The sequence below is a fragment of the Oryza glaberrima genome, chromosome 2 (genome assembly GCF_000147395.1).
Source record: "Oryza glaberrima chromosome 2, OglaRS2, whole genome shotgun sequence".
NCBI lineage: Eukaryota > Viridiplantae > Streptophyta > Magnoliopsida > Poales > Poaceae > Oryza > Oryza glaberrima.
This window is the reverse complement of record NC_068327.1, coordinates 7,352,171-7,376,992: the sequence shown is the minus strand read 5'-3', so window position 1 is coordinate 7,376,992 and position 24,822 is coordinate 7,352,171. Positions and strand designations below refer to the sequence as shown.

The following is a 24,822-nucleotide window of genomic DNA, read 5'->3' as shown; positions in this document are numbered from 1 at the left end:
TTATTAATTTCCAAATCAAATTGCCACGTCAATGCCACGTCTATGCCACATCAGATGAAGACCGGGTCAATTTAGCCACGTAGGCGCCACGTAAGCTAAAACCGCCGTCCAAAACGCCATGAGACCTATATTGCACCGGTTTTGACAGTTGAGGGATCCATTGTATCTGGTTTTCTGGTTGAAGGATGAAAATCGGATTCGTCGACAAGTTAAGGGACCTTGGATGAACTTATTCCATCAAATAATGTTCATTGAGGGGATAAAGTTATTTTACATATAAAAGTTTAAATTAGTTAGCAATATTCAAAACAATATATAGAACAAAAGTAACTTCTCAAACACAGCCTACAAGATTATAATTACAACCATGTTGTGCAATTTTACTTAAATATAGACCCAAGAACCAAGGGAATAGTGAAATTCTATAATTTTGGTTCTTACGATAATATCACAAGCTTAGCGTAATCATAGTAAATTATTTATTTTTATGACAATACACGTTTATTACAGATCAAGATAAAATATTTGTGTTGCACCTAGACTTCTTTGCCAATACTTTCTCTGAACATTAATTTAAGTATGTAAAACAAAATTATATTTGTGAAAAGCAGGAGGATAAGTAGAAAATAATAGGAAGATAAGGGGTTGTGCAACAAAGAAGGGAATATTTAACCATTTACCACATTTAGATGTGGCAATTAACTTTTTGCCACTGGACCCACATGTCATAGACACATGTGGATCCACATGTCATTGAGATAGGGGTGGTATATAGTTATTTGCCAAATCTAAAATTGACAAATAGTTAAAACCCCCACAAAGAAGATAGGGTGGCAAGGCGGCGGCTCAAGTGGCAACAATAAAGGTGCTAAGGGTCTGGGGAATCGGAAGGAGGAAACGGCATGGAGAAGATGAATATAAATCCTAAGCCTATACGATGCGCTCACCATTTTGTTTTAGCCGAAAGATGGGTATTTATTGTTAATTGTTATCCTATATATACTTATATAGTTCATCCCCACTAAATATAGTTAATGCCTTTTCTCTCTTCTCTCTTTAAGCCATATCACCCAAATTATTTATAACATTTGGATGATAGATCTATGGTCCAATTTGTTTCTTCTTTCTTCTCTCTTAAAAACATGCAATCTCAATTATTTTTAGGCTCAAAATTGTATCAAATTGTTTTAGTTTTGATAATCAAATTACATCTTATTTGTACATATTATGCAATTTAATTTTCCGCAGCAACACGGCAGGGTATTAATCTAGTTTAACAACACTTAATAGGTAGGAAGATTATAGTTGCACGAAAGCAAGCTCTAGGTTCAGCTGAAACACCACCTGAGCTTATGATTCCTATTAGACAAAAATATTATATGACAACAATTAAAATCAAACATAAATACGGAAAAGAAATATCTTTAGAAGTGAAATAAGTATCTATGAGTTGGGACAATAAATAGTGATTTCAAATCTAATGTATAATATCATTAATATTCTTTTCACATACCATTCATATTAGAATGGTCATAGTCGCACCAAGGTGCGACTTAATTCACTAGTATAAAGAGAAAAGACATTACCACAGATTTAAGATAATGCGTCTAAACATGACTGCCAAAATAAAATAAAAATAACTTAAAATCCTTGCCAAAAAACTATAACTGAAAATAAAATCCTCCTATTTGAAGAAAAAAAAAGGAAAAGAACTAAAGGAAATGACCTAAAATTACATGAAGTCTTATTTTGAAAGGTCAGTACAGTTCTTCGGTGCTTCTATTCTATATGTCTTTCTAATTTTATATAACTTCTGATGTTTGTTTGAAAACAGTGAAAAATATACATTATTGAAAACAGGAACTCCCTCTGCCAACCTCCCACTGATCTGTAATATATAGCATGCTTGGAATGGGATTAAGTGCTTACAAATAGTAATAGTGCTAAGAGATTAAATAAGAATCATTTTATCTTTACTTTTTTTAAAAAAAATTACGTACGATTAATCGATTAGAATTCCCTATCAAAACGCGGAAGGGATCATGCCATATAAGCCTACAAATATATGTGTTCCCTCTAAATTATGAGTGATAATGGAACAGGTATTTCCTGACCACCCACTCGACTTGAGGCTTGCGGTAAGAATATAGGAGAGAAAACAGGATAACTGATACTATCCAATTTCAAATCTAGACACATAAAAAAATATAGTTTGGATACCGAAAAACTTGTATCTGGCCGTATGTCTCATATTATGAAACATATATGAAAATATATTGTACATCCATATTTGATAAAAGATTGGTTAATCATTATATTACGACCTTAGATACAATATTGTATAATTTTTTCATTAATGTATCTATTTTTTAACACTATAATTGTCTCTCTATATTTAATATTAGTATGTATTAGAGATATAAATTAAATAAATAATATTAGATAGGATACATTATGTGTAATACGTTATCCGGCACAATCAATACCCGGTTCTAAATTTAAAGCAAAATACAAGCTAGAATACGGAGATAGTGAAGAGATAAAAAAAAAGATATTTATGCACCGGATGTAGGTAAGAAGATAAAAATCAATCTATTAACACAAAGTTTAACTCTAAAGTAAGTTGTTTTACGACAGAGAGAGAGATAGAGAGTACTCAAGATGGTTTTTGTTTTTACACGATTATTAAGAAAACACTGCACTTATATTAGAGGAGTACTTACTCAAAAGTTTAATATCCTTGAACAAAACCCGTCCGAGATGATTTCATCTCAGATAGTTCTAATCTATCCGGCTATCCCTGGAGAGCGCAGAGTAAAAAAAAAAAAAAAAACTGTGACGATTTTACAGAACCGTCTAATATATAGTATATATATAAGGTGTGAAGGGCGACTCATATTGTACTCACCTGATGAACCTGACCGAAAATCTGATGCTGTGCTTCGGACAATAAGCATAACGATCTCCACCGTCACGAATATAAGAAACAGGCGGTATCTAAAAGCCATGATCAAATAGGGGCAGAAATGAATATCTCTCCGCTTTCACCGATAGCTAAACACAGAGCCTTAATCTTCTTTCTTCGTTGTTCTACATATCCTGCTAGTTTCCGTTCAATATAAAGGGTGCGAACTAAGAAAACGTCAAGTCATCACCGAACAAAATTTTCAAAAGCCATCGACCTTCCATGTATGATGTGATGTTTTTTCTCCGCGATCTTTCCAATCTGTTCAACGCCCTGGTGGACAAGTTAAAGACATACGAAGTTTCTTCGAAAGTTTAAAGCGTTCCAGTACAACTGACAATCGACTATTGAGCCGCTCAGCACACCTTCCATTCAGCTAGTTATATATCGAATTATTGTTGTGGATATCTTTAAAAATAAATGTTTTCTCAAAAATGTTTCTTTGATTTCATTGTTTATACCACTTTTTCTAAATTATTATTTTCATAATATTTAATTTATTAAGAGAGTGTTAACTAATGCAATGGACTTCCATTCGCACAATTCGGTGGTTTCCTACTCCACGTCATGGTCTCTAAGCCCGGTTAGACTGCCCGTACAGGTCCAGTCAGACCGCCAGAAGTTCGCTCCATTGATTTTACTAACAAGGACTTATCATTTTGCGGAAAAATAAGGTCTTAATGTAGTTTGCATTATCGAAACAATAGTCAACCTATTCCAGCTTAATTCAACACGATCTCCGTAATTAAGTCCATACACGGAATCTAGTCATGTTCAACAGGAATACATTGACTATTCGACTTAGGGGCTGTTTAGTTTCCCGAACAAAAATTTTTCACCCATTACATCGAATGTTTTAATACATGTATAAAGTATTAAATATGAAAAAAAATCAATTATACAGTATGCGTGTAAATTGCGAGACGAATCTTTTAAGCCTGCGTCATGATTTGACAACATGGTGCTACAGTAAATATTTGCTAATGATAGATTAATTAGGCTTAATAAATTCGTCTCACAGTTTTCTGGCGGAATCTATAATTTATTTTGTTATTAGACTAAGTTTAATACTTCAAATATGTGTCCGTACATTCGATGTGACAACCAACCCTAAAATTTTTCCCCAACTACAATCAGCATGGGTAGAAAATGTCATCTGCAGCTATGCCATCTTAAAATCATATTGACTAAAAGCCTATGAAATGTCCTAGTCCACTATAAGAATCAAAAGCATCTCAAAACTTAAAAGGAGCAATTGCTCATTTTATCCTATTTCGAAGCTTAACTATTAATATGACTATTAATATGACTATACTTTTTTAGTTCGCTTATTTAACCATGCTTTTCAAAATTGAAGATGAATGTTTACCCTATTCCGTTAAAGCGAGTTAACAGTGTTACCTAAAGCGCAAATGGCCCCTTTTGCTCTACTTATTTGACCCTGTTACATCAAAACATGCATATATTTGGATCTTTTGACATATTTGTAACGAATTCTGTATATCTACCAGATTAGAGATAAGTTTGACAGATTTGGCTTCAATTTATAAATTTGAAATTTTGAATCAATTTAACAAATTTGACTTAAATTTGACGGATTTTTGACAAAATAAGGCAAATAAAATTTGGCAGAATTTTTAACAAAATTTTGACAGCATATTGTCTTATTTTGTGGATCCCAACACTACTGGAGAAACCATCTTTACTCGGTCGAGCAAAAACCCCAATAGTCCCGGTTGCAATAAAAATCGGGACTAAAGATTATCTTTAGTCTCGGTTCTTTTTTATCTTTACCAACCGGGACTAAAGATCATTTTTAGTCCTGGTTAAAAGAACAACATGCAATGTCAGACCTCTCTATTATCTTTAGTCCTGGTTGGTGTTACCAACCGGGACTAAAGATATATTTCTAGTCCTGGTTAGTTACACCAACCGGAAAAAAAGATCGGCATGCGCGGCGGAGAGGCTGAGGCATGCGTGAGATCGAGGAGGAGGAGATGGATCAGTTAATAAGTTCTATCTCCTCCACCCTCACCTTATCTCTTCCTCCTCTTCACCCCATCTCTTCCTCTTCCTCCTCCTCTCCTCATTCTCTTCCTCCCCTAGGCGGCAGCGGCGGCGGCGGCCGGGTGGCTGCGCATCCGGGAGGGGAGGCAGCCGGCCGCCGCCGGATCCGAAGGGGGAGGCGGCCGGTGCGAAGGCTAGTGCGGCGGCAGGCGGTGGAGGCCGGCGCTGCTTTTGGATTTTTTTTTCTTTTTTCCTTACCGTGTGATTCAATATGTGTTGTTGTGAATGATTTGGGATGAACTATATTACCGTGAATAATGAATGTTTGATCTGAGATGATTTGGGCAAATAGCAAAAGAACAGTGAAAAAGAGAGAGAAGAAAAAAAAGAAGGAAAAAACCCTCTAGCCGGGACTACATCTTTTGTCCCGGTTGGTAACACCAACCGAGACTAAAGATCGATTGAACCAGGACTAAAGATAGCGATCTTTAGTTCCGGATTCACCGTTCCGGTTGCATAACTGGGACAACAGATGGTTGTTAATCGGTGGTAAAGATTGGTTGTGCAGCCGTGCAAATTGCATACAATGATGTAGAAACACAAATTATAGTCAAATCCAACAGAGATGATATCCAAACGACAAATTAACGGCAAGTGCCATAACAGTAGTCGCCGATGCCACACGCAACAGTTGCCACTCCCCCGTGCACTGGCACCAACGCTGCCAGCGCCTCCCTCCGCGTGATGGCGCTCTGCTGCCTCCTCCCTCCACGCGCCGGCACACCGCCGCCCACACCTCCCTCCACGTGCCGCTGCCCCCTCCTCCCTCCACACGCAAGCGCACCACCACCCGCGCCTCCCTCCCCGCGCCGGCACCATCGCCACTCCTCACTCCACGGACCGGCGCCACAGTCGTGCCCTCCCTCCACATGCAGGCACATCACCGCTTATCCCCTCCGTGCGTCGTGCACCTCCCTCTACGGCGGCGCTCTCTCCCTCCGCGCCCCGACGCTGCTGCTACCTCCCTCCACGAGCCAGCGCCGCTTCTCCGCGCCGCCCTCCCTTCGCGAGCCGGTGCCGGCGCGGATCCCCTCCCTCCATAGCCCGCTGCTCCCTCCCTCGACGAGCCAACACCGCCGCTTATCCCCTCAGTGTGTCGCCACCACCACTCGCTGAGAGAGAGACGGGATACAAGAGAGAGAGGAGATCTGAAGGGACAGGGTTATATGTGGATTGGGTTTTTCGAGGGTATTTTGGTTATTATGAAAAGTAATTATATTTTTTTCTTTTTTTAATGAAACTTTAACGGTGCAATGAAAGCAGAGTCAGACGGGTGTTCATTGTGAAAAGCAGGGTCAAATAAGCCAAAAAAAAAAGTCTAGATTACTAGTTAGGTTTTGAAATATTGTCAAATAAACGATTGTCTCAACTTACAACCATACGATAAAGCTCTACTCCGAGCGACCGGCATGGGGGGAGCCGGATCGGGCGCTCCCCCTGCGCGCCCCTCCCCCCACGTGCGTATCTGCTGGACCCACCTACTTCTCCCTCCCCTTTTTTTCCACAAAAGATGTTTCAACTAGTATACTTACAATGTTTCACTATTTATAGATCTACAGTGAATTAAAATATTCTTTTGCAAAAAAAACCCACATATTTTGGAAACTCTTTATTAAGGGAATTTTGTTTATTTTTTGTTCAAAAAAATGTTTCACCTAAAGTACTCATAATGTTTCACTATGTATAGATCTAATGTTGCAGTGAACGAAATATTCCATTGCAACAAAAAAAACCCACGTATTTTGGAAACCCCCTATTAAGGGAATTTGGTTTATTTTTTGTTCCACCGAAAAATGTTTCTCATAGTGTACTCACAATGTTTCACTATGTATAGATTTAATGTTGCAGTGAACTGAAACATTCTTTCGCTATTTTCTGAAACATTGTTTTTATATAAGGTGAAACAACATCCGATTTAAACGAGTGAAACATTTTCGATCTACTTAGTGAAACAATTCCGATATACCTGGTGGAACATCGTGCAACATTTAAAAATAATTCAATAATAAGCTATTTTTTTCATCGGAATATATCCACGTGTGGTCTTGTTTTGAAGTTTAATTGTAACGAAATTAATGGTGTAATTAGATCAGGATTTGAATAAGTAATTTAGAAGAAAAATCAGTTTAAAATAGTTTTGCACGTAAATTAAACGCTGATGTCATGTTGCGCGAGCCGTAGGCTCGTCCACAACCATATTGTCTAAAATACACACCAGCCAGATGTGTCATGTGCAGCTTCCCCGCGGAAAAAAAAAAAGAAAAAAAAGTCATGTGCAGCTATGCATGCATATTGCACTGCAGCTCTACCTGCACGAGCAATTCCTCAAATATCTCCACGGAACCGTCCACCACCCTATTGACAAGCTCCCTGATTCGGTTTTGGGTTTTGACACATGCCTTTCCACCGAACAACCGTTGAAGTCCATTCTCAGGCTCTCAGCTTGCCCAAAGAATCAAATTAACACAGCGAGCAACAGCAAGAGCTTGATGGCATCCTTCCTGACATCACATATAGCACGGCCAAACTTGAGAAAATCAAGAATACCACCAGGCGACGCAATCCCGGCGAAGCATGAGGACGCGGCTTCAGGCCGCCGTTCAAATACCGCGATGCAGAACTTCCGCCACGAGAGCTAATTCACGCGCGCGCGTTTTTAGGCCCATAAGGCTCACGCGTAGCGTCTACGTCTGTAACTTTTTTCCTGGAAAAGCTACCGTCTGTGTTTTTTTTGTTTCTTTTTGCATTTTTTTTGTGATTTTTTATTTTAGAAGTTGAATCTTTCATCTTCAATTTTTGTTGAAAGTTTCAAATTTGAGTTGAAAATTTTTAAGATTTGAGTTCAATTTTTGAACTTTGAGATGAAAGTTTTAAAATTTAAGTTAAATGTTTTGAATTTTCAGATGAAAGTTTTTAAATCTGAGTTGAAAGTTTTCAAATCTGTAGTTAAAAGTTTCTAAACCTGACTTGAAAGTTTTCAAATCTTGACTTGACATGAATTTTTTCAAATCTAGATTTGAAAGTTTTCAAATCTGGGTTGAAAGTTTTCAAAGTTGAGTTGAAAGGTTTTCAAATTTAAGATGAAAAGTTGAAAGTTTTCAAATTTTGACTTAAAAAATTCAAATTTCGAGTTAAAAATTTCAAATCTAGATTTAAATTTTTGAAAATTTGACTTCAGGTATAGATTTCTTTTCAATTTGTTAGTTAGAAAAATCATATGAAAAAAAAACTTAACTACTACCGTCATTATCTCAAAATGTAATTATCTAAAACTAATTGATTAGCTAACTATACCTTCTCGTCCGAAACGCGCGCTGGAGGCACACACGCGCCAAGTAGGCGCCACCGCTCTGCCTTTGGGAGGTGGCGCACCGCAAAATATCTCTCAAATCTAGATGCGGTCCCCAACGCTCCACGTTTGGGGTGAGAATGTAACATGAGCATCCTCGGTTGGGTTCCTGACACTTTCTATCCCGAGAAGACAATTTCTTTTTGGATTTATCGTATTCTCTTAATCAAAAGATACATTCCCATGTATAATTAGATATATGGTACTTCCGTATGTACAAACCCAACTATAGAAGATACCCACTATATTCAGTGTTTTATCCTTAACACTGATACCCACTATATTTTCTCACCCTCTACACTAGAGGTTAGCAAAAATATGTCATGCATGCATCTACCATATGTGATACTTCTACACTGAAAATCAGCATCAGTCATCCATCCACCAAATAAAGACTTCATACACTTACAATCCTACCTCTAACTATTCATACAAAATGAGACATGAGCCAAAAAAAATATTGATGAGAAAAAGAGAAATGCTCACAAAGAAAAAGAGACAAAATATTCTCGAGCATGAAAAAAAGAAAAAAAAAAGGGGAGAAAAATAGCCATGTTCACTAAATAAGTGCAAGGAGGAGGATCATACAAAGGGGTTATCATTTCACTTTCACATTTCCACACACATGCATATCTTGATCATAGTTTTATAACTAGCTATCTTCTTGAATCCGATTTTTGACTTTACAATGTATGTTATACAAGTACGCCATTCTTATTTTCTACTATGAGCTCCACATAAGCCTTATGACAAGTAGAATTAGAAAAATGTACAATCAATGTCATGGTGAGAAGTCGTACACATTGAGCGATCCGAGAGAATCAATTAAGGAAAAAAATTAAAGTTACGTTCCTTATCAGCAAAAAGAAAAAAAACAAATTACTTGTCAGGAGGAGTGGAGGTAACTTGAATCAAAGCCGTTCCATTCTTTAATCACCAAATATGACAAGGTAGTGTTGATAAAAAAATCCGCGCTCGGTCGATGGTGCCAAATCTGCGTTAACGCGAACTAAGTCGACAAAAACACGAAGGCCTGGGAGATCCGCTTAACTCCAATACAGGTCCTAAAATAGATGATATGTTGGCGTGCCAGTCAATACGATCTTGTAACTGACAAGATATATAAATAGCAGATCAAAGAGCCAATCGGCTGACAAGCTAATGGGGTAATTCCAGCCGATGTCGCTAGGGTTTTGAGCAATCGGCTATATGTCCAATGTAGTCCAGTGTACGTTTAATACTTCTAATTAGTATCCAAACATTTGATATGACAGGGACTAAACTCTAGTCCCTGGTTCCAAACAGGGTCTTAGAAACAACTAGATAAAGGTTCAGTGAAAAGCCTATCTACCTTAGCACACAGCAAACCGACTAGGGGTAGGCCCCTAGTAGAACCATCCTGAAGATCAACTATTCCCACATCACTCAAACCTAAGCAACAATTCTATTTTATCACTTAGCATTTGTGAGTTATGAATTTACCAAGTTCTATGTTAGTTATACTTTATTTAAGTTAAATAATTCTAAGTATAGCTTATATCTAAGTTCTATAAAGATTTGGGTTACAGCAATAAAGAGTGTGTTCTATGAAATTCAACCCCGTTGAATTTTCCATTTTTAGAGCTAGTATGAATTTTACAAGTTATGTGACCAATTGTAGTATTTACTAGCTATACTATATTTTAGAAGTTTTAACTCTACTCCATCCGTCTCATTTTAAGTGTATTTTTTGGGTTTCTGTGCCCAACATTTGGCCATCCGTCTTATTTGAATTTTTTTATAATTAGCAATCTTATTGTTATTAGATGATAAAACATGAATAATACTTTATCTGTGACTTTTTTTAACTTTCTCATAAATTTTTCAAATAAGACGAACAATCAAACGTTGAAAACAGAAACCCATAAGTGTACTTAAAATGGGACTGAGGGAGTAGTAGTATATGTTCTACATTTAATTCAGAGTAATTAAGATCATAAAATTATGAGTCTAACGAATGTAGAGCCACTGCATTTGAACTTATAACTAATTATTTATAAATTTTAGAAGTTTTTATATGATGTTTTCTTATCAACGACCAATGAGCAGTGACTGGGCCTAAACCAGTCACAAATGTCAAAGATACATCATTGGTATCGAAAGGATAAGGTGAAATTTCCAGACTTATCAATTTCATACGACTTTGAGGCAGATCATGTGTTGACTAATGTAATGGAATGGACTTCCATTGTCGAGGAAATTACCACGTAAATTTGTTCTTACTTTTCTATTCTTGAAGTTTCAACTACTTCATACCTGTGGACAGTGACAATTTTCCCATGATTGACATGTTCGATGACATAATCCAAAGTAATAACGATATAAGCTCTACAAATATAGATTAGTGATCTGCCAAAGAAAATAACAAATACGTTTAAAATTAATATCCATCATGTTCCTCCAATTAGTTTTATAAAGCATTGATATTCCTTTTTCCTGACAACAGGGCACCATAGGACAAAAGTGTTTGTCTAATGCACAAAATATGTAAGAGGTTTGATAGCACAGTTTACTTTGTGGATTGTTAGGTGAAATTGGAAAAAGATCATGCTTTTCAAATGAACCATCAGAAGTTCAGAACTGGTCTACACCGCGTCGCAAAATACCGTCAGACGGATGTTGGAAAATGTACGTAGGCAGGCAAATTGTCAGTTGGTATAACTAACTAATAAGGTACCATTACTTATTTTGCTGAAAAATAAGGTCTGAAAGTTTGCATAATAAAACAATCTAGTCAAAGCTTAATTCAACAAGATCTCCGTAATTAAGTCCATACACGCAACCTAATCATGTTCAACAGGAATTAATGCATTCACTATTTGACTAAGAATATGGCACCATCCAACAATCAACATGGGTCAAAGATGTGGCCAATATATGGTTTTAATGGGTAGAAGATCTTGACGCATCCTAGTCCACTATAATTAAGAATCACAAGCATCTCATAACTTACAACCAGCATACTGTCCAAAATACACACCAGCAAAGCAAGATGGCATGTGCAGCTCTGGTTGCAGTCGCTGCAATCCTCTTCTTCTCCACCCTGACAGCATTAGCTGATGAACGGGAAGCACTGCTTTGCCTGAAATCACATCTTTCAAGCCCAAACGGGTCCGCCTTCTCCACATGGAGCAACACCATCTCACCCGATTTCTGCACCTGGCGCGGCGTCACTTGCTCCAGCAAGCTCCAAGAACGACCTCGTGTGGTTGTGGCCCTGGACATGGAGGCAGGAGGCCTCACCGGAGAGATCCCACCCTGCATCTCCAACCTCTCGTCCCTCGCGAGAATCCACCTCCCCAACAATGGCCTCTCAGGTGGCCTCACATTCACAGCCGATGTGGCCAGGCTCCAGTACCTCAACCTCAGCTTCAACGCGATCAGTGGTGAGATCCCACGAGGCCTCGGTACGCTTCCTAACCTCTCATCCCTGGACCTAACCAGCAACAACCTCCATGGCAGAATCCCACCATTGCTTGGGAGCTCATCGGCGTTGGAGTCTGTCGGCCTCGCGGACAACTACCTGACCGGAGAGATCCCATTGTTCTTGGCTAATGCGTCGTCACTCCGCTATCTTTCACTGAAGAACAATAGCCTCTATGGGAGCATCCCTGCAGCACTTTTCAACAGCTCAACCATCAGGGAGATATACCTTAGGAAAAACAATCTTTCTGGTGCAATTCCACCCGTAAAGATGTTCACTTCACGGATCACCAACCTTGATCTTACAACGAATAGCCTGTCAGGAGGCATACCACCATCTCTAGCGAATCTCTCATCGCTTACAGCATTTTTAGCTGCACAGAACCAGTTGCAGGGAAGTATACCGGATTTTAGTAAGCTATCGGCCCTGCAATATCTTGACCTCTCTTACAACAATCTTTCTGGGACTGTAAACCCCTCCATTTACAACATGTCGTCCATCAGTTTTCTCGGTTTGGCCAACAACAATCTTGAGGGGATGATGCCTCCTGATATAGGAAGCACACTTCCTAACATCCAAGTTCTCATGATGTCTAACAACCATTTTGTTGGAGAAATCCCTAAATCTCTAGCTAATGCTTCCAACATGCAGTTTCTGTACCTGGCCAACAACTCTTTGAGAGGGGTGATTCCTTCTTTTAGTTTGATGACAGATTTGCAGGTTGTCATGCTGTACTCAAACCAGTTAGAAGCTGGAGACTGGGCATTCCTATCATCCTTGAAAAATTGCTCCAATCTGCTGAAACTGCACTTTGGTGAAAATAACCTACGTGGGGACATGCCCAGCTCTGTAGCCGACCTGCCGAAAACATTAACTTCACTCGCTCTCCCGTCAAACTATATATCTGGCACCATTCCCTTGGAGATTGGGAACCTATCTAGCATGTCCCTACTCTATCTTGATAACAATCTATTGACAGGGAGCATACCTCATACTCTTGGCCAACTAAACAATCTTGTTGTCCTTAGCCTTTCACAAAACAAATTTTCAGGAGAAATACCACAATCCATTGGTAACTTGAATCAATTGGCTGAACTTTATTTATCAGAAAATCAACTGAGTGGAAGAATACCTACAACTTTAGCGAGGTGCCAACAATTGTTGGCATTGAACCTTTCAAGTAATGCCCTTACTGGAAGCATAAGCGGAGACATGTTTGTCAAGCTAAATCAATTGAGTTGGCTACTTGATTTATCACATAACCAATTCATAAGCTCCATACCACTAGAATTTGGTAGCCTGATAAATCTTGCTTCTTTGAACATTTCCCACAACAGACTCACAGGCAGGATCCCATCTACACTTGGTTCTTGCGTCCGATTGGAATCACTTCGTGTAGCAGGCAACCTCCTAGAGGGAAGTATTCCACAATCATTAGCAAACCTCAGAGGCACCAAAGTGCTGGATTTCTCCGCGAACAATTTATCTGGTGCAATACCGGATTTCTTTGGGACTTTCACCTCATTACAGTATCTAAATATGTCATACAACAACTTTGAGGGGCCAATTCCAGTTGGTGGAATATTTTCTGACAGAGATAAGGTGTTTGTCCAAGGAAATCCACACCTTTGCACCAATGTTCCAATGGACGAGTTGACTGTCTGCTCTGCTTCAGCATCCAAAAGAAAGCATAAGCTCGTTATTCCAATGTTGGCAGTTTTTTCATCTATTGTCTTACTTTCTTCAATCCTCGGATTATATTTGTTGATCGTAAATGTTTTCCTGAAAAGGAAGGGGAAATCCAATGAGCACATAGATCACTCCTACATGGAGCTGAAAAAGTTAACATACAGTGATGTTAGCAAAGCAACAAATAATTTTTCTGCAGCCAACATAGTCGGCTCTGGGCATTTTGGGACAGTCTATAGAGGTATACTGGATACAGAAGACACTATGGTCGCTGTTAAGGTGTTCAAGCTCGATCAGTGTGGTGCATTGGATAGCTTTATGGCAGAGTGCAAAGCATTGAAGAACATCCGTCACCGAAATCTTGTCAAGGTGTTAACTGCATGCTCAACTTATGATCCGATGGGCAGTGAGTTCAAGGCTCTAGTATTTGAATATATGGCTAATGGTAGCCTAGAAAGCCGACTACACACAAGGTTTGATCCATGTGGTGATTTGAGTTTGGGAGAAAGGATTAGCATAGCATTTGATATTGCTTCTGCTCTAGAATACCTTCACAATCAATGCATTCCACCTGTTGTTCACTGCGATTTGAAGCCAAGCAATGTACTTTTCAACCATGACAATGTTGCCTGCGTCTGTGACTTTGGTCTGGCAAGGTCAATTCGTGAATATTCATCCGGAACTCAAAGCATATCAAGAAGCATGGCTGGGCCAAGGGGGTCTATTGGGTACATTGCTCCTGGTGAGTTGGTTTTCACTTTTCAGAGCACACTGCAGAAAATCATTTATTTAATATAACGAAATTACGGTTATATCTCTTATGATTATACACCCCCGTTGCTGAAGAAGCCGGGTTTAAAAATTCCCATTATCTAAAAAATCTCTTATGATTATAATATGGTACTCCTATATTTTGCTGGTTATCTGAATCTTTTGTTTTCAAACAAAGCAGAGTATCATTTAATAAAAAGGACTTCAGTATTTTATGATTAACAATATGGTTCATTTTACTGGTGATCTGAGCTTTTTGGTTTCAAAACATTGCAGAGTATGGCATGGGCAGTCAAATCTCAACTGAGGGTGATGTCTATAGTTATGGCATTATTCTTCTGGAAATGCTAACAGGAAGACACCCTACCAATGAAATATTTACTGATGGCTTCACACTCCGCATGTATGTCAATGCATCACTTTCACAGATCAAAGACATACTTGACCCCAGGCTTATTCCTGAAATGACAGAGCAACCTTCTAATCATACCCTGCAATTGCATGAACACAAGACAGGTATAATGGATATCTGTGCTCTACAACTCCTTAAACTTGGCCTGGAATGCTCTGAAGAGTCGCCAAAAGATCGGCCATTGATACATGATGTATATAGTGAGGTAATGTCAATAAAGGAAGCATTTTTCGCCACGAGCATTTGACGTTAGGTAATAAAATGGTGTCAATAGAAGTGGAACACTGAGGAATGAAGCATGAACGTTAGGTAATAAATTGGTGTCTGCAGCACTGCCGAATTTATCTTCCGAAGTTTCTTGATCACTACAGCAGTAAGCTACAGATGTTTTTGCTGCTACAACACGATACATTTGCACACTGTTATTTACCGATGCATTTCAAGCAGCAATTCCTATCATGTAATAAAAATTCTTGTATAGTTCAATGATTTGTTGCCGGGATGCAGCTTGATCTGTTTTCAAAGTACTACTACTAGTAAAGCCTTCACGTCGCGGGAATAAAGAAAAATATAAAAATAGTATCGCATATTCTATCTTACTTAGGAAAGATAGACATATTTGGTAGAGCTCCAACTCATAAATTTAACTTTAGGAATTGGGTTTAGAGTGGAGTTGTAGAGCAGCCTAAACCCAGCTCCAGCTCTGTAGTTCATTCATTTTCTCTAGTTCATTTTGTGATAACACTCTCCAGGCAGCTCCACACTCATTTTAAATAGAGCTGAAACTGTTTAGCTAGACTCCAGCTCCACCTTTGAGGCCCCGAGGGTAAATTCGTGTGATTTGGGGGTAAATTAGGTTACGTACCGTAAATTCGGGTGTAATCTGGAAGCTGTGCCTGAGCGTGTTAAGCATTTTATTAGTTGGAAATTTTATAGTATTTGTTGATTGTTGACAATTGAAATTTCTAGTTGGTATTTTTTTAGTCCGTAAGATGCAAATCTAAAGGGAGATAATTTTTCTCAAAAATCACCCGAGGGATGTATAGGCAATTCCTCTTTTGTTACGCCATTTATACTGGCGTGGCGGTAGTTAAATGCCACGCCATGTTTGCTAGCAAGGCACTATCTTGGCAACCACAACATCCACACAGATTGATAGCCAAATGGAGGACATGAAAATGTCATATCTTACTGGTGGGTGTCAACTGAGTACAGCTTCTACAGGGCATTGCCTAGTTCCATCTTTAACCATAAACATCAGAATTCAAGATACAAATCACACATGAGCAGCTCTTTCCTTTCACCTATATGTTGTTTGGCCTCAGAATAGGGAAACCTACCTCCTGTTCCTTTCATAATCTGTCCACATCTTCTTCGCAATATAATCTCTCAAAGCATCACCCATGCTACATTGGTTGTTCAGTTCTTCGACATCATTGCCATATGCATCATCCCCACTGGGTAAAACTACTGTTCTACGGGATGAAACTGGCATTGCCTGGTTAAATGCCCACCCATCATCATCATCATCATCATCTCTTTGGCCCTGCATTATATTGTGCAGCACCACTGCTGCTGCTGGGATTTTCGCTTGAGTTTCTATCTGATAGAATGTTGCGACATTTAAAATTGGGAACCTCATCTTCAATAGCGCTGTGGCACGCTTTATGTTGTTGCGCAGCTTTGAGTGACGAAGGTTGAACAACTCCTTGTAGTCACTTGGCTGACAATTGCTCTGCTCTTCAATATGGTATGCAGCTTCTCTATAAGGAGCAAGAAAAGATGGTGTGTTTGCATAACCCCTATCAACCAAATAATACTTGTTACTTGGGACTTCAAATCCACACTCCACAGCAGCATATAGGACTGCCGCGTCGGATGCAGACCCTTCATGGCCACTGCACACATGGACAAAATTCAAATCAAAGTCACAAGCCAGCATCACATTTTGAGAAAGGGAATCTTCTATATTTCGATATGGAGCTGCTTCATAGTCTGATATTGTGATAGGTACATGAACTCCATCGATTGCCCCTATACAGTTCTGCAAGGAAACACACTACTGATTCAGATGTAGCAGAGAAGTGTAGAACTTCATACAATGCAAAGAGACAGGTTAAACCTACCTTAAAATAAGGCCCATATTGCGGATCAGATGATATTTTCCAATGAGTCTCAGTTGAAGGATGCTTGACAAACTCATCTGTCAATGAGGTGATTGCATCAAAGCATGCCTTGATATGTCTATGGATAGTCTCCCTACTGTGCTCAAATCTATCACTCATTTTCTGAAAGCTGGCATTTCGAGAGAGCATATAAATAAACATGCCAATTTGCTCTTCCACAGAAACGCCTCTTGTATTCCGCAAAAGATTCTTTGACCTAAGAAAGTCTGAAAATTTCTGAAGAATTTGAGGCTCCATTCGAAATTTGGCATAGCCTTCACCACGGTCATCTTCAAGCACTTCACAAATCCACTCTGCACCACTGAACTTCGATGTATGACATGGCTCTTCGCTTCCAGTAGAAACAAGATATAGTGTAGGCAAGATAAAAAACATCATGTCATCATCTTCATCTTCCTCAGAGTCAGTAAGATCTTCAGGATCCATTTTCTCAAAATCTATTAGAATCCGAGTAGATTAATTTTAGAATGATGAACTAATAAGAATATCAAATGCCTAAAACAATGATGAAAATTCGAGTGCTGGCTGCAAAACCCCTGAGGAGTTAAACAAAAGCATAACAATATTTGTAGTTTTATGCGTGAAATACAGGCCAACAATCTGAGTCCCAAGATTTTACATTCTTTTTGTTGAACAAATTACACAACAACTTAATTTTAAATCAAGGAAATACAGATCATATTTGTAACAAAGCAACCTTGCATCAAAATTTTGGCTCGCAATTTCGCATAGTTTATGATCCAGAACACATGCTACTGTCTATGTTTTAAAAAATACTCTACAGATGAGCCCATCCCCCTTGGTGTTCCTACAAACAACAGAGGAATGTGAAAGAAGTCACACGAATGATTCAAGGAAAGGCCCTCAGTTATACTGTTGAGGCACTGCAGCCAACTTCAGCATCGCATCAGCTACCTAACTAAGGACGATTGGTGAAATGCCAATAAATCCTTCCTACTCCTATACATTACCGCGGCCGCATCAAAGTAACAGAAATAGCAAATCCCACAGCACAGATGATGCAGAACATAGCGGCATTTACACATCAGTAGAACACACAGTGAATCGATCCTATCTCTCAACTAATTGATGGATACATCCGTAGCCGCATGAAGCACAAATGCACAATGGATTGCTGTTAGCTATTCAAATGATTGGAGAAGTATGTGCTCTTTTACCTGAGGATCGGAAACGGAACCGGAACCTTCAACTTGGCCGGAAAACAAGGGCGAAGTAGCCGAGGCCGCCCAAGTCGCCGCCGGCGGGGGGGATGGCGACGGAGCCGGGACGGAAGAAGCAGCCCTTCTAGCCGACGGGAAGAGCGCGCAGGCGAGGAGAGGAGGATCTCGGAGGCAGCGAGGTCACCGGACCCGACCGACGGGCGAGCGATTCGACGGCGACGAGGGCACGCAAGCGGCAGCGGCGACGGCGACGGCGACGGCGACGGCGAGGAAACCCTTGCCGAGTTGACTAGCCTTGTCTGGAATTCTGGATGGGCCGCCAGATAATTACCAGGCCCACATAAACTTGTGGGTCTTAACAGAGGTCCATTAAAAAGCTTAAGGAATAAGTTCACTTTAGGGCCCTCCATTTGTCGCCCTGTCCGATTTTCGTTCCCTAGTCACAAAACCGGTTACGACGGGTCCCAAAACTTGCGGAACAGTTTAAATGGGCCCCTCAACAGTATTATATCCGGTTTTGGCTGAGGTGGCACCTATGTGACTCATTTTGACTAGGTTTTTGTCTAACATGTTGTTGACGTGACGATTACGTGGTAATTAGATCTGACAAAATAATAAAACTCGTGGGACCCTCATGTCAGTTTCACACACAAATAATAAAAAATGATGGGCCTATGTGGACCCACACGTCATCACTACCTCTTATCTCTATCTCCTCTCCCTCTATCCTCTCTCTCCCTCCTCTCTCTCCAGCCGGCGGAGCGTGGTGGGTGGCGGCCGGAGCGGGCGACGGTGGGGTGGAGCATAGGGGTGCTCGGCGGTCAGAGCGGCGGCGTGTCATGGGCGAAGCGGCCAGTGGGCGGCCGGAGCGGCGAGGCGGGCGGTCGACGGCAAGGCAAAGCCATTGGGCAGAGCAGAGAGGCGGCCGGAGCAGCGTGGCGAAGCCGTTGGGCGGAGCGGTGGTAGAGCAGAGGGGTGGAGCCAAGGGGTGAAGTGGGGTGGTCAGCGGCCGGAGCAGCAGCGTGTCGTGGACGGAGCGGCCGGTCGACGGTCGGAGCGGCGACGGGGAAGAAGAAGAAGAGGAGCAGCGGCGCGTCGTGGGCGGAGTAGAGGGGCGGAGCGGCCGACCGGCGGGGGAGAAGTCGTGGCGGTGGCCGAAGGGGCGCGCGACGACGACCGGCGGGAGTGGAGCAACCCATACCTGCATCCCTGACGAACGGACCACCGGCGGCGGCGGCGATGGAGCTCCTCCCTACCATGAGGCAGAGGGAGGTGGTGCAGGCGGCACACGTGCGGTGGATCGAGGCGGCGGTATGGTTGGGGACGAGGAGGGTGACCCTAGGGAGGATGCGGCGGTGAGGTGCGCGGCGGCGGTGGAGGTGGTGGGGAGCACTGCTGGGGTTAGGAGGAGCGCCAGGATGGACGTGGCAATCGCCACCGCGGCAGTCGTGGCGATAGGTACGGGGAGCCGTGTCATCTACAAGCTCGCCTCGTGGCCGTGGCATGCCGCTGCCCCGCCACTCCGCCTGGCCCTCCGCTCCGCCGCTGCTCCGCCGGCTGTGAGGCGGCGCCGCGGCGCGATGATGAAGATGAGGGAGTGCGTGGAGCGCCGCCTTGCCCCTCGCCTGCTCCGGCCGTCGCCGCTTTGCCGGCCTACTCCGGTTGCGGCCCGGCCCGCCTCACTCGGCCCCACTCATCGCTTGCTCTGGCTGCGAGAGAGAGGAATTATTTTGTGTGTAGCTGACATATGGGTCCCACGATTTTTATTATTTTTTGGGATAAAATTGCCATGTAAGTGCCATGTCAATGCCACGTGGGACGAAGATCAGTCAAAGGAGCCATGTAAGTGCCACGTCAGTCAATTAAAACTACGCTCCATACTGCCAGGGGACCTCGTTTGCCCGGTTTTCGTAAGTTGGGGGACGGGTTATACCCGGTTTTGCGGTTAAGCGATGAAAATCGAACTGACGAAGAAATAGAGGGACCTAAAGTGAACTTATTCCAAAGCTTAATAATGAACAGACAACTCCAGGCCCATTATCGTTAAAGGGCCGGCCCACCGATCCACATGTATGGGCCGTAATTCAAGCCCATACACCCCTATGGACCGAAATTGTTGACGAAAAACAAATGGGCTGAATTCCAAACCTCGTCTTCACGGTGCAGACACGAACAAGTTCGCATCGCATATGCAACTGCAGAGCGCGCGGAGACGACCGAGTTCAAACGGCCACGTTCTCCACTCCCTCCCGCGCGCGCGGCGCCGACGAGGCTTTTTGACGCAACGGCCGCCGACGCTCCCCCTCTCAACGGCTCGATCGATCGATCGTGCGCCTCCGCCTATAAATTCTTGCCACTTCTGTCGATCGCCGCGGCACACCATCAATCACACGTACGAGCAGTTTCCGCTTCTTTCTTCTTCGATCTCCGGCAATCGCTCCATCGATCGGCGCTTTCATCAGTCAGTCAGGCATGGCGGCCGTCGCGGCTTCGTCTCGTCTCCGTCTCCTCCTCCTCGTGGCTGTCCTCGCCGCCGGCGCGGCGGCGGCGGCGGCAGGGGAGCAGTACCGCGTCGGTGGCCCCGACGGGTGGATCGCCCCGCCGCCGGAGGAGAAGGAGTTGTACTACTCCCGGTGGGCGTCGTCCATCGCCTTCTACGTCGGCGACTCCATCGGTAACGAATCAACGGCAGTTTCATCTCATCGTCGTCAACTCGTCATCGATCTCCTCTTCTTTAATTTTGCATTCGCATTCGCATCCATGGCGTGTGGTGGCAGAGTTCGAGTACAGGAACGACTCGGTGATCAAGGTGAGCAAGGCGGGGTACTACCACTGCAACGAGACGGCCGGCGTCGACGCCGGCGACGCCCCCGTGCCGGGCGACGGCGCCAGGGTGTTCTACCTCTACGTCCCCGGCTTCGCCTACTTCGCCAGCCCCGACCTCGGCCGCTGCAACGAGGGCCAGAGGCTCATGATCAACGTCCTCGCCGCCGTGCCGCCGGCAGCAGCGCCGGCGCCGTCGACGGACTACGACACCGGAGCGGCGGCGGGATCCGCGTTCGCCGCGGCGTCGTTCTTCGCTCCCGTCGTGTCGGCTGCCGCGATGGCCATGGCCGGCTTGGTTTGACACTTTGATAAACTATCAAGCGCGTAATATCTACTGTAGGATTGTAATTTCATTTAGGATTAATGATTGCTCGAATTAACTTGCTTAATTCAGGGTTGTTCAAGCAGTGTCGTTGCTGTCGATAATTTAGGATCAGTGTTTGTTCAAGTTCAAACTGTTAGTTTGTGTTAATTAAATGGAGTGTGTCATCTTGTACGTATTTGCATTTTCGATCGATGAATGTGGCGTTTCATGTGTTCAATTCAGTGTAATTAATAGCCGCTTTGTTCCTTTGAGATTATGGCTGACGGTTCTTGTTTGCAATCGAGCACCCTGTTTGTCGATAACTTGAATTAACGAAACTGCTAACCTTCATTGATAGAAAATGGACTTCCAAATGTTGTAGATTTTGGATCATTGGATGTGCTTTTGTGATTCGTGTTACTACCCTTCTCCTTCAGCTCAAACAACCTCCTCATATTTTCCAACCCCAAGCCTCACTAGGGACCTACGGAATAGGGTCATTGGGGTGGGGGGAGGGGGAAGGGGGGATGTCGTTGGCTTTAGAGGAACGGACGTGGGAGGGTAACCCGTGGTGAGCAGCGAGGCAGCCGTGGCGCCACCGAAGCCACGGGATCAGAAGCAGGCGACGGGCTAGTGTTGGCTGCAGGAGACAAAGCAGAAGGAATGGTTAGAAGCGACGGTCAGTGGTGGTGGATCTAGCTGAGCGAGGGCAACTCACCCCGCTGGCTTGAGAAAAAAGAGAGGAGAGGGAGTGAGAGAAGGCAAGATTGGGAGGCCTTGCCAGAGTCATTGACACATTTCGGCCAGCCAGACCTTGGCACGCTGGGGCGAAGGTGGTGGAAATGGTGCAGATCGCGATTAGATGCCTGTGATAGCATTGGCAGCGTGTGGGGGAGTTGGGAGGAGGGGGGGAGAGAGAGGAACAAATGGGTTTTAGGGTTTGATTGATTTGTATGAATCTTAAAGTAATCGAATGGTTTAAAATTTACATGATTTCTAAAGGGTTTCTATCAACTGGTGGATAGTCCCCTGAGTTAATGCTTGCTTGTAGGTGAAAAAAATGAAATATTGCAATCTTGTACTGTGTTGATTAGCATTGATAGCAGTTTGACAGCAATGAGGTAAAAATGGAAGGAAAAAGTACACCAGAGGTCCCTCAACTTATCATCGAGTTACAAAATCATCCCCCAACCACAAAACCGGATATAGGATATCTCTTAACTTACGAAACCGTTTACTTTAGGTCCTTCGGTGGTTTTGGACCCAGGTTTGTCCGACGTGGTGGCTGAGTCAGTGTGGGACCCACATAGGTCCCACATGTCAATATGCCACATCATCACCATCTCTTTCCCCTCCTCTCCTTTCATCCCCTCTCTCTGTCACTTTGCTTCTCTCTGCACGGTGGCCGGTGGGAGGGGAGGAGGTCGCCGTGCCTAGGTGGGAGAGGAGATCCGGCAGTGGGCGACGCGGCGCCGGGCGACGAGGCGGCGGCGGCAGCGGCTACGAGGCGGGAGAGGAGATTCGGGGCCCGGCGACGCGGTGGCGGCTATGAATCGGGAGAGGACATCCGGCACCCGACGACGCGGCGGCGGCTGCGAGGTGGGAGAGGACATCTGGCGCCCGGCGATACGGCGACGGGTGACGAAGCGGTGGCAGCGGCACCCTCGCCTTCCTCGAGCTCCGCCACCTAGCGCCCACCCACGACAGTTGATGCACAACCACTGCACACCCGCCGGGCCCATCTTTGGCAGCCGCGGAACTCCGCCGGGCCACCGCCGTGCTTGCACGATGCAGTGAGGTCGCTCACCTCGCCGCCGTGGTCTCCATCCTCGACCTCGCTCGCGCGGCGTCGACGCCCTCCCCTTCTCCTGCGTCTTGCCGCCGCCGACGTCGACGTCCTCCCTCCTCCTGCCTCGCAGCCGGCGCCGCCGCTGAGAAGAGTGAGAAAGAGGAGGAACCGATGAAGGGCGAGATGAGGGGAAAGAAAGAGGAGAGAGTGTGATGACTGATGATGTGGCCTCCTGACATGTGGGATCCACGTGGGTCCCACGCTGATTCAGCTGCCACGTCGGACAAACCCGGGGTCAAAACCACCCAAGGACCTAAAGTGAATGGTTTCGTGAGTTAAGGGGTGTCATATATCCGGTTTTGCGGTTGAGGGACGATTTTGTAACTCGATGACAAGTTGAGGGACCTCCGGTGTACTTTTTCCAAAATGGAATGATTGCAGCCTCACAGATTGGGCTGGGCCTGAAACAAGTACCGGCCTATATGTATGTGGTTATGGGCCTCGGTGATTGCAATTCTGGCCCACCAACTAGGCCTGACACACATCTGGCTGTTCTACATCTGCTGCAGGATTCACCAGCATTAAGAGCCCAAATGTTATTGGGCTTAATTCTACCCGATGCTGAACTTTCAGATAAAATTCCAATCGAAGTAACGAATAATATATCCAATTAAAATCTTTGTCATGTCCATGTGGTTTGCGTTCTGTATATATCTATATGTGTGCTCCCTTGTTTAACCATATGATGATTTCTAAATGTCAGAAATTTAGTTTTACCAATTTGTTTAAAATTGGCCAGCTACATGCTTAGACATATAAAGGTTAGATTGTTTTAAATCTCTAGTATAAACAATTTGTTTGAATTATTATTACCGGCCTAATACATTAATTAGTCATCACTCTGTTTATTTTTTTAATATCATCGAATTCATTTCGATATTTACTTTAAAGAAGCTATATCTAATTACTGCAGAGTTTGTATGACGGATAGCTATGAATTATAAAATCATGGATTAATTACAAAGCAAGAAAACTACTTAAAAACAAGAAAAAAAATAATGTATAACAATTGTTCCACCTAATGACTTATTACAAGTTGGTCGAATTTTTCTCTCTATTTTGCTGAAATTTAACTCAACCATAGTATAACAACGGTTATATTTATGCATCATATTGAGCTGAGGTAATGAATTAAATCATAGTATCACGCATGCATGAATCCAAGGGTAGATAGAAAATGTTTTGCAGATCAATCAAGCTGCATGCCGGCGATCGATCGACCTCTCGACAGATCCTCCTTGGAGCCCATACCTCTCTCCATGACTCCCATCTGCATAATGCATTTTCATTCATGAGCAGCACGATCAGTTAGGCCGTACGGCTCTCGCTGCATCGATCATCGATCGACAACTAATAATTTCAATCATATATCCATCACAGCATCGTGACTGGATCGATCGAACTGTAGTTAGCACTTAGCACTATGCTGCATTGCTGCATTCATCGACCCATGCATGCGTTTGATTTGCGCGAGTCGATGTGGATTAATTATTTTGCAGCTAATCACATAGTCTAAAACAATCGATCATATAATCTGTTTTTTTATACTACCTCCGTTTCATGTTATAAGATATTTTGACTTTGGTTAAAATTAAACTGTTTTACGTTTGACCAAGTTTATAAAAAAAATAGTAACATTTTTAACCCATTACAAATTTATTATGAAAATATATTTAATTATTGATTTGATGAAACTAATTTAGTATTATAAATATTACTATATTTATTTATAAACTTAGTCAAACTTGAAATAGTTTGAC

At 42.8% G+C, this 24,822-nt stretch overlaps 3 protein-coding genes across 3 annotated transcripts; 2 read left to right on the top strand and 1 right to left on the bottom strand.

Moving 5' to 3' along the window:
• Positions 1-11,395: 11,395 nt before the first annotated feature.
• On the top strand, positions 11,396-15,438 carry LOC127764070 (probable LRR receptor-like serine/threonine-protein kinase At3g47570). The gene is made up of 2 exons (XM_052288895.1): positions 11,396-14,275; positions 14,581-15,438. Exons 1-2 carry the CDS (start codon positions 11,413-11,415, stop codon positions 14,961-14,963), a joined length of 3,246 nt encoding a protein of 1,081 aa, XP_052144855.1. The 5' UTR covers positions 11,396-11,412; the 3' UTR covers positions 14,964-15,438.
• A 164-nt stretch (positions 15,439-15,602) lies between these two features.
• On the bottom strand, positions 15,603-19,210 carry LOC127764071 (uncharacterized). Its single transcript, XM_052288896.1, has 3 exons — positions 18,081-19,210; positions 16,843-17,339; positions 15,603-16,760 (listed from the first exon to the last, which is right to left on the bottom strand). Exons 2-3 carry the CDS (start codon positions 17,326-17,328, stop codon positions 16,053-16,055), a joined length of 1,194 nt encoding a protein of 397 aa, XP_052144856.1. The 5' UTR covers positions 17,329-17,339; positions 18,081-19,210; the 3' UTR covers positions 15,603-16,052.
• Positions 19,211-20,472: 1,262 nt separating this feature from the next.
• Positions 20,473-21,466, top strand: LOC127764487 (mavicyanin-like). The gene is made up of 2 exons (XM_052289371.1): positions 20,473-20,757; positions 20,861-21,466. The coding sequence occupies exons 1-2, from the start codon at positions 20,556-20,558 to the stop codon at positions 21,208-21,210; spliced, it is 552 nt and encodes a 183-aa protein (XP_052145331.1). The 5' UTR covers positions 20,473-20,555; the 3' UTR covers positions 21,211-21,466.
• Positions 21,467-24,822: the final 3,356 nt, after the last annotated feature.

Excerpts from the sequence above, each read along its gene's own strand:
- LOC127764070 (XM_052288895.1), top strand. The coding sequence starts at position 11,413 with ATGGCATGTGCAGCTCTGGTTGCAGTCGCTGCAATCCTCTTCTTCTCC. Across the intron at positions 14,276-14,580 it reads TATTGGGTACATTGCTCCTG|AGTATGGCATGGGCAGTCAA; the intron begins GTGAGTTGGTTT and ends AAAACATTGCAG.
- LOC127764071 (XM_052288896.1), bottom strand. The coding sequence starts at position 17,328 with ATGGATCCTGAAGATCTTACTGACTCTGAGGAAGATGAAGATGATGAC. Across the intron at positions 16,761-16,842 it reads AATATGGGCCTTATTTTAAG|AACTGTATAGGGGCAATCGA; the intron begins GTAGGTTTAACC and ends GTTTCCTTGCAG.
- LOC127764487 (XM_052289371.1), top strand. The coding sequence starts at position 20,556 with ATGGCGGCCGTCGCGGCTTCGTCTCGTCTCCGTCTCCTCCTCCTCGTG. Across the intron at positions 20,758-20,860 it reads CTACGTCGGCGACTCCATCG|AGTTCGAGTACAGGAACGAC; the intron begins GTAACGAATCAA and ends GTGTGGTGGCAG.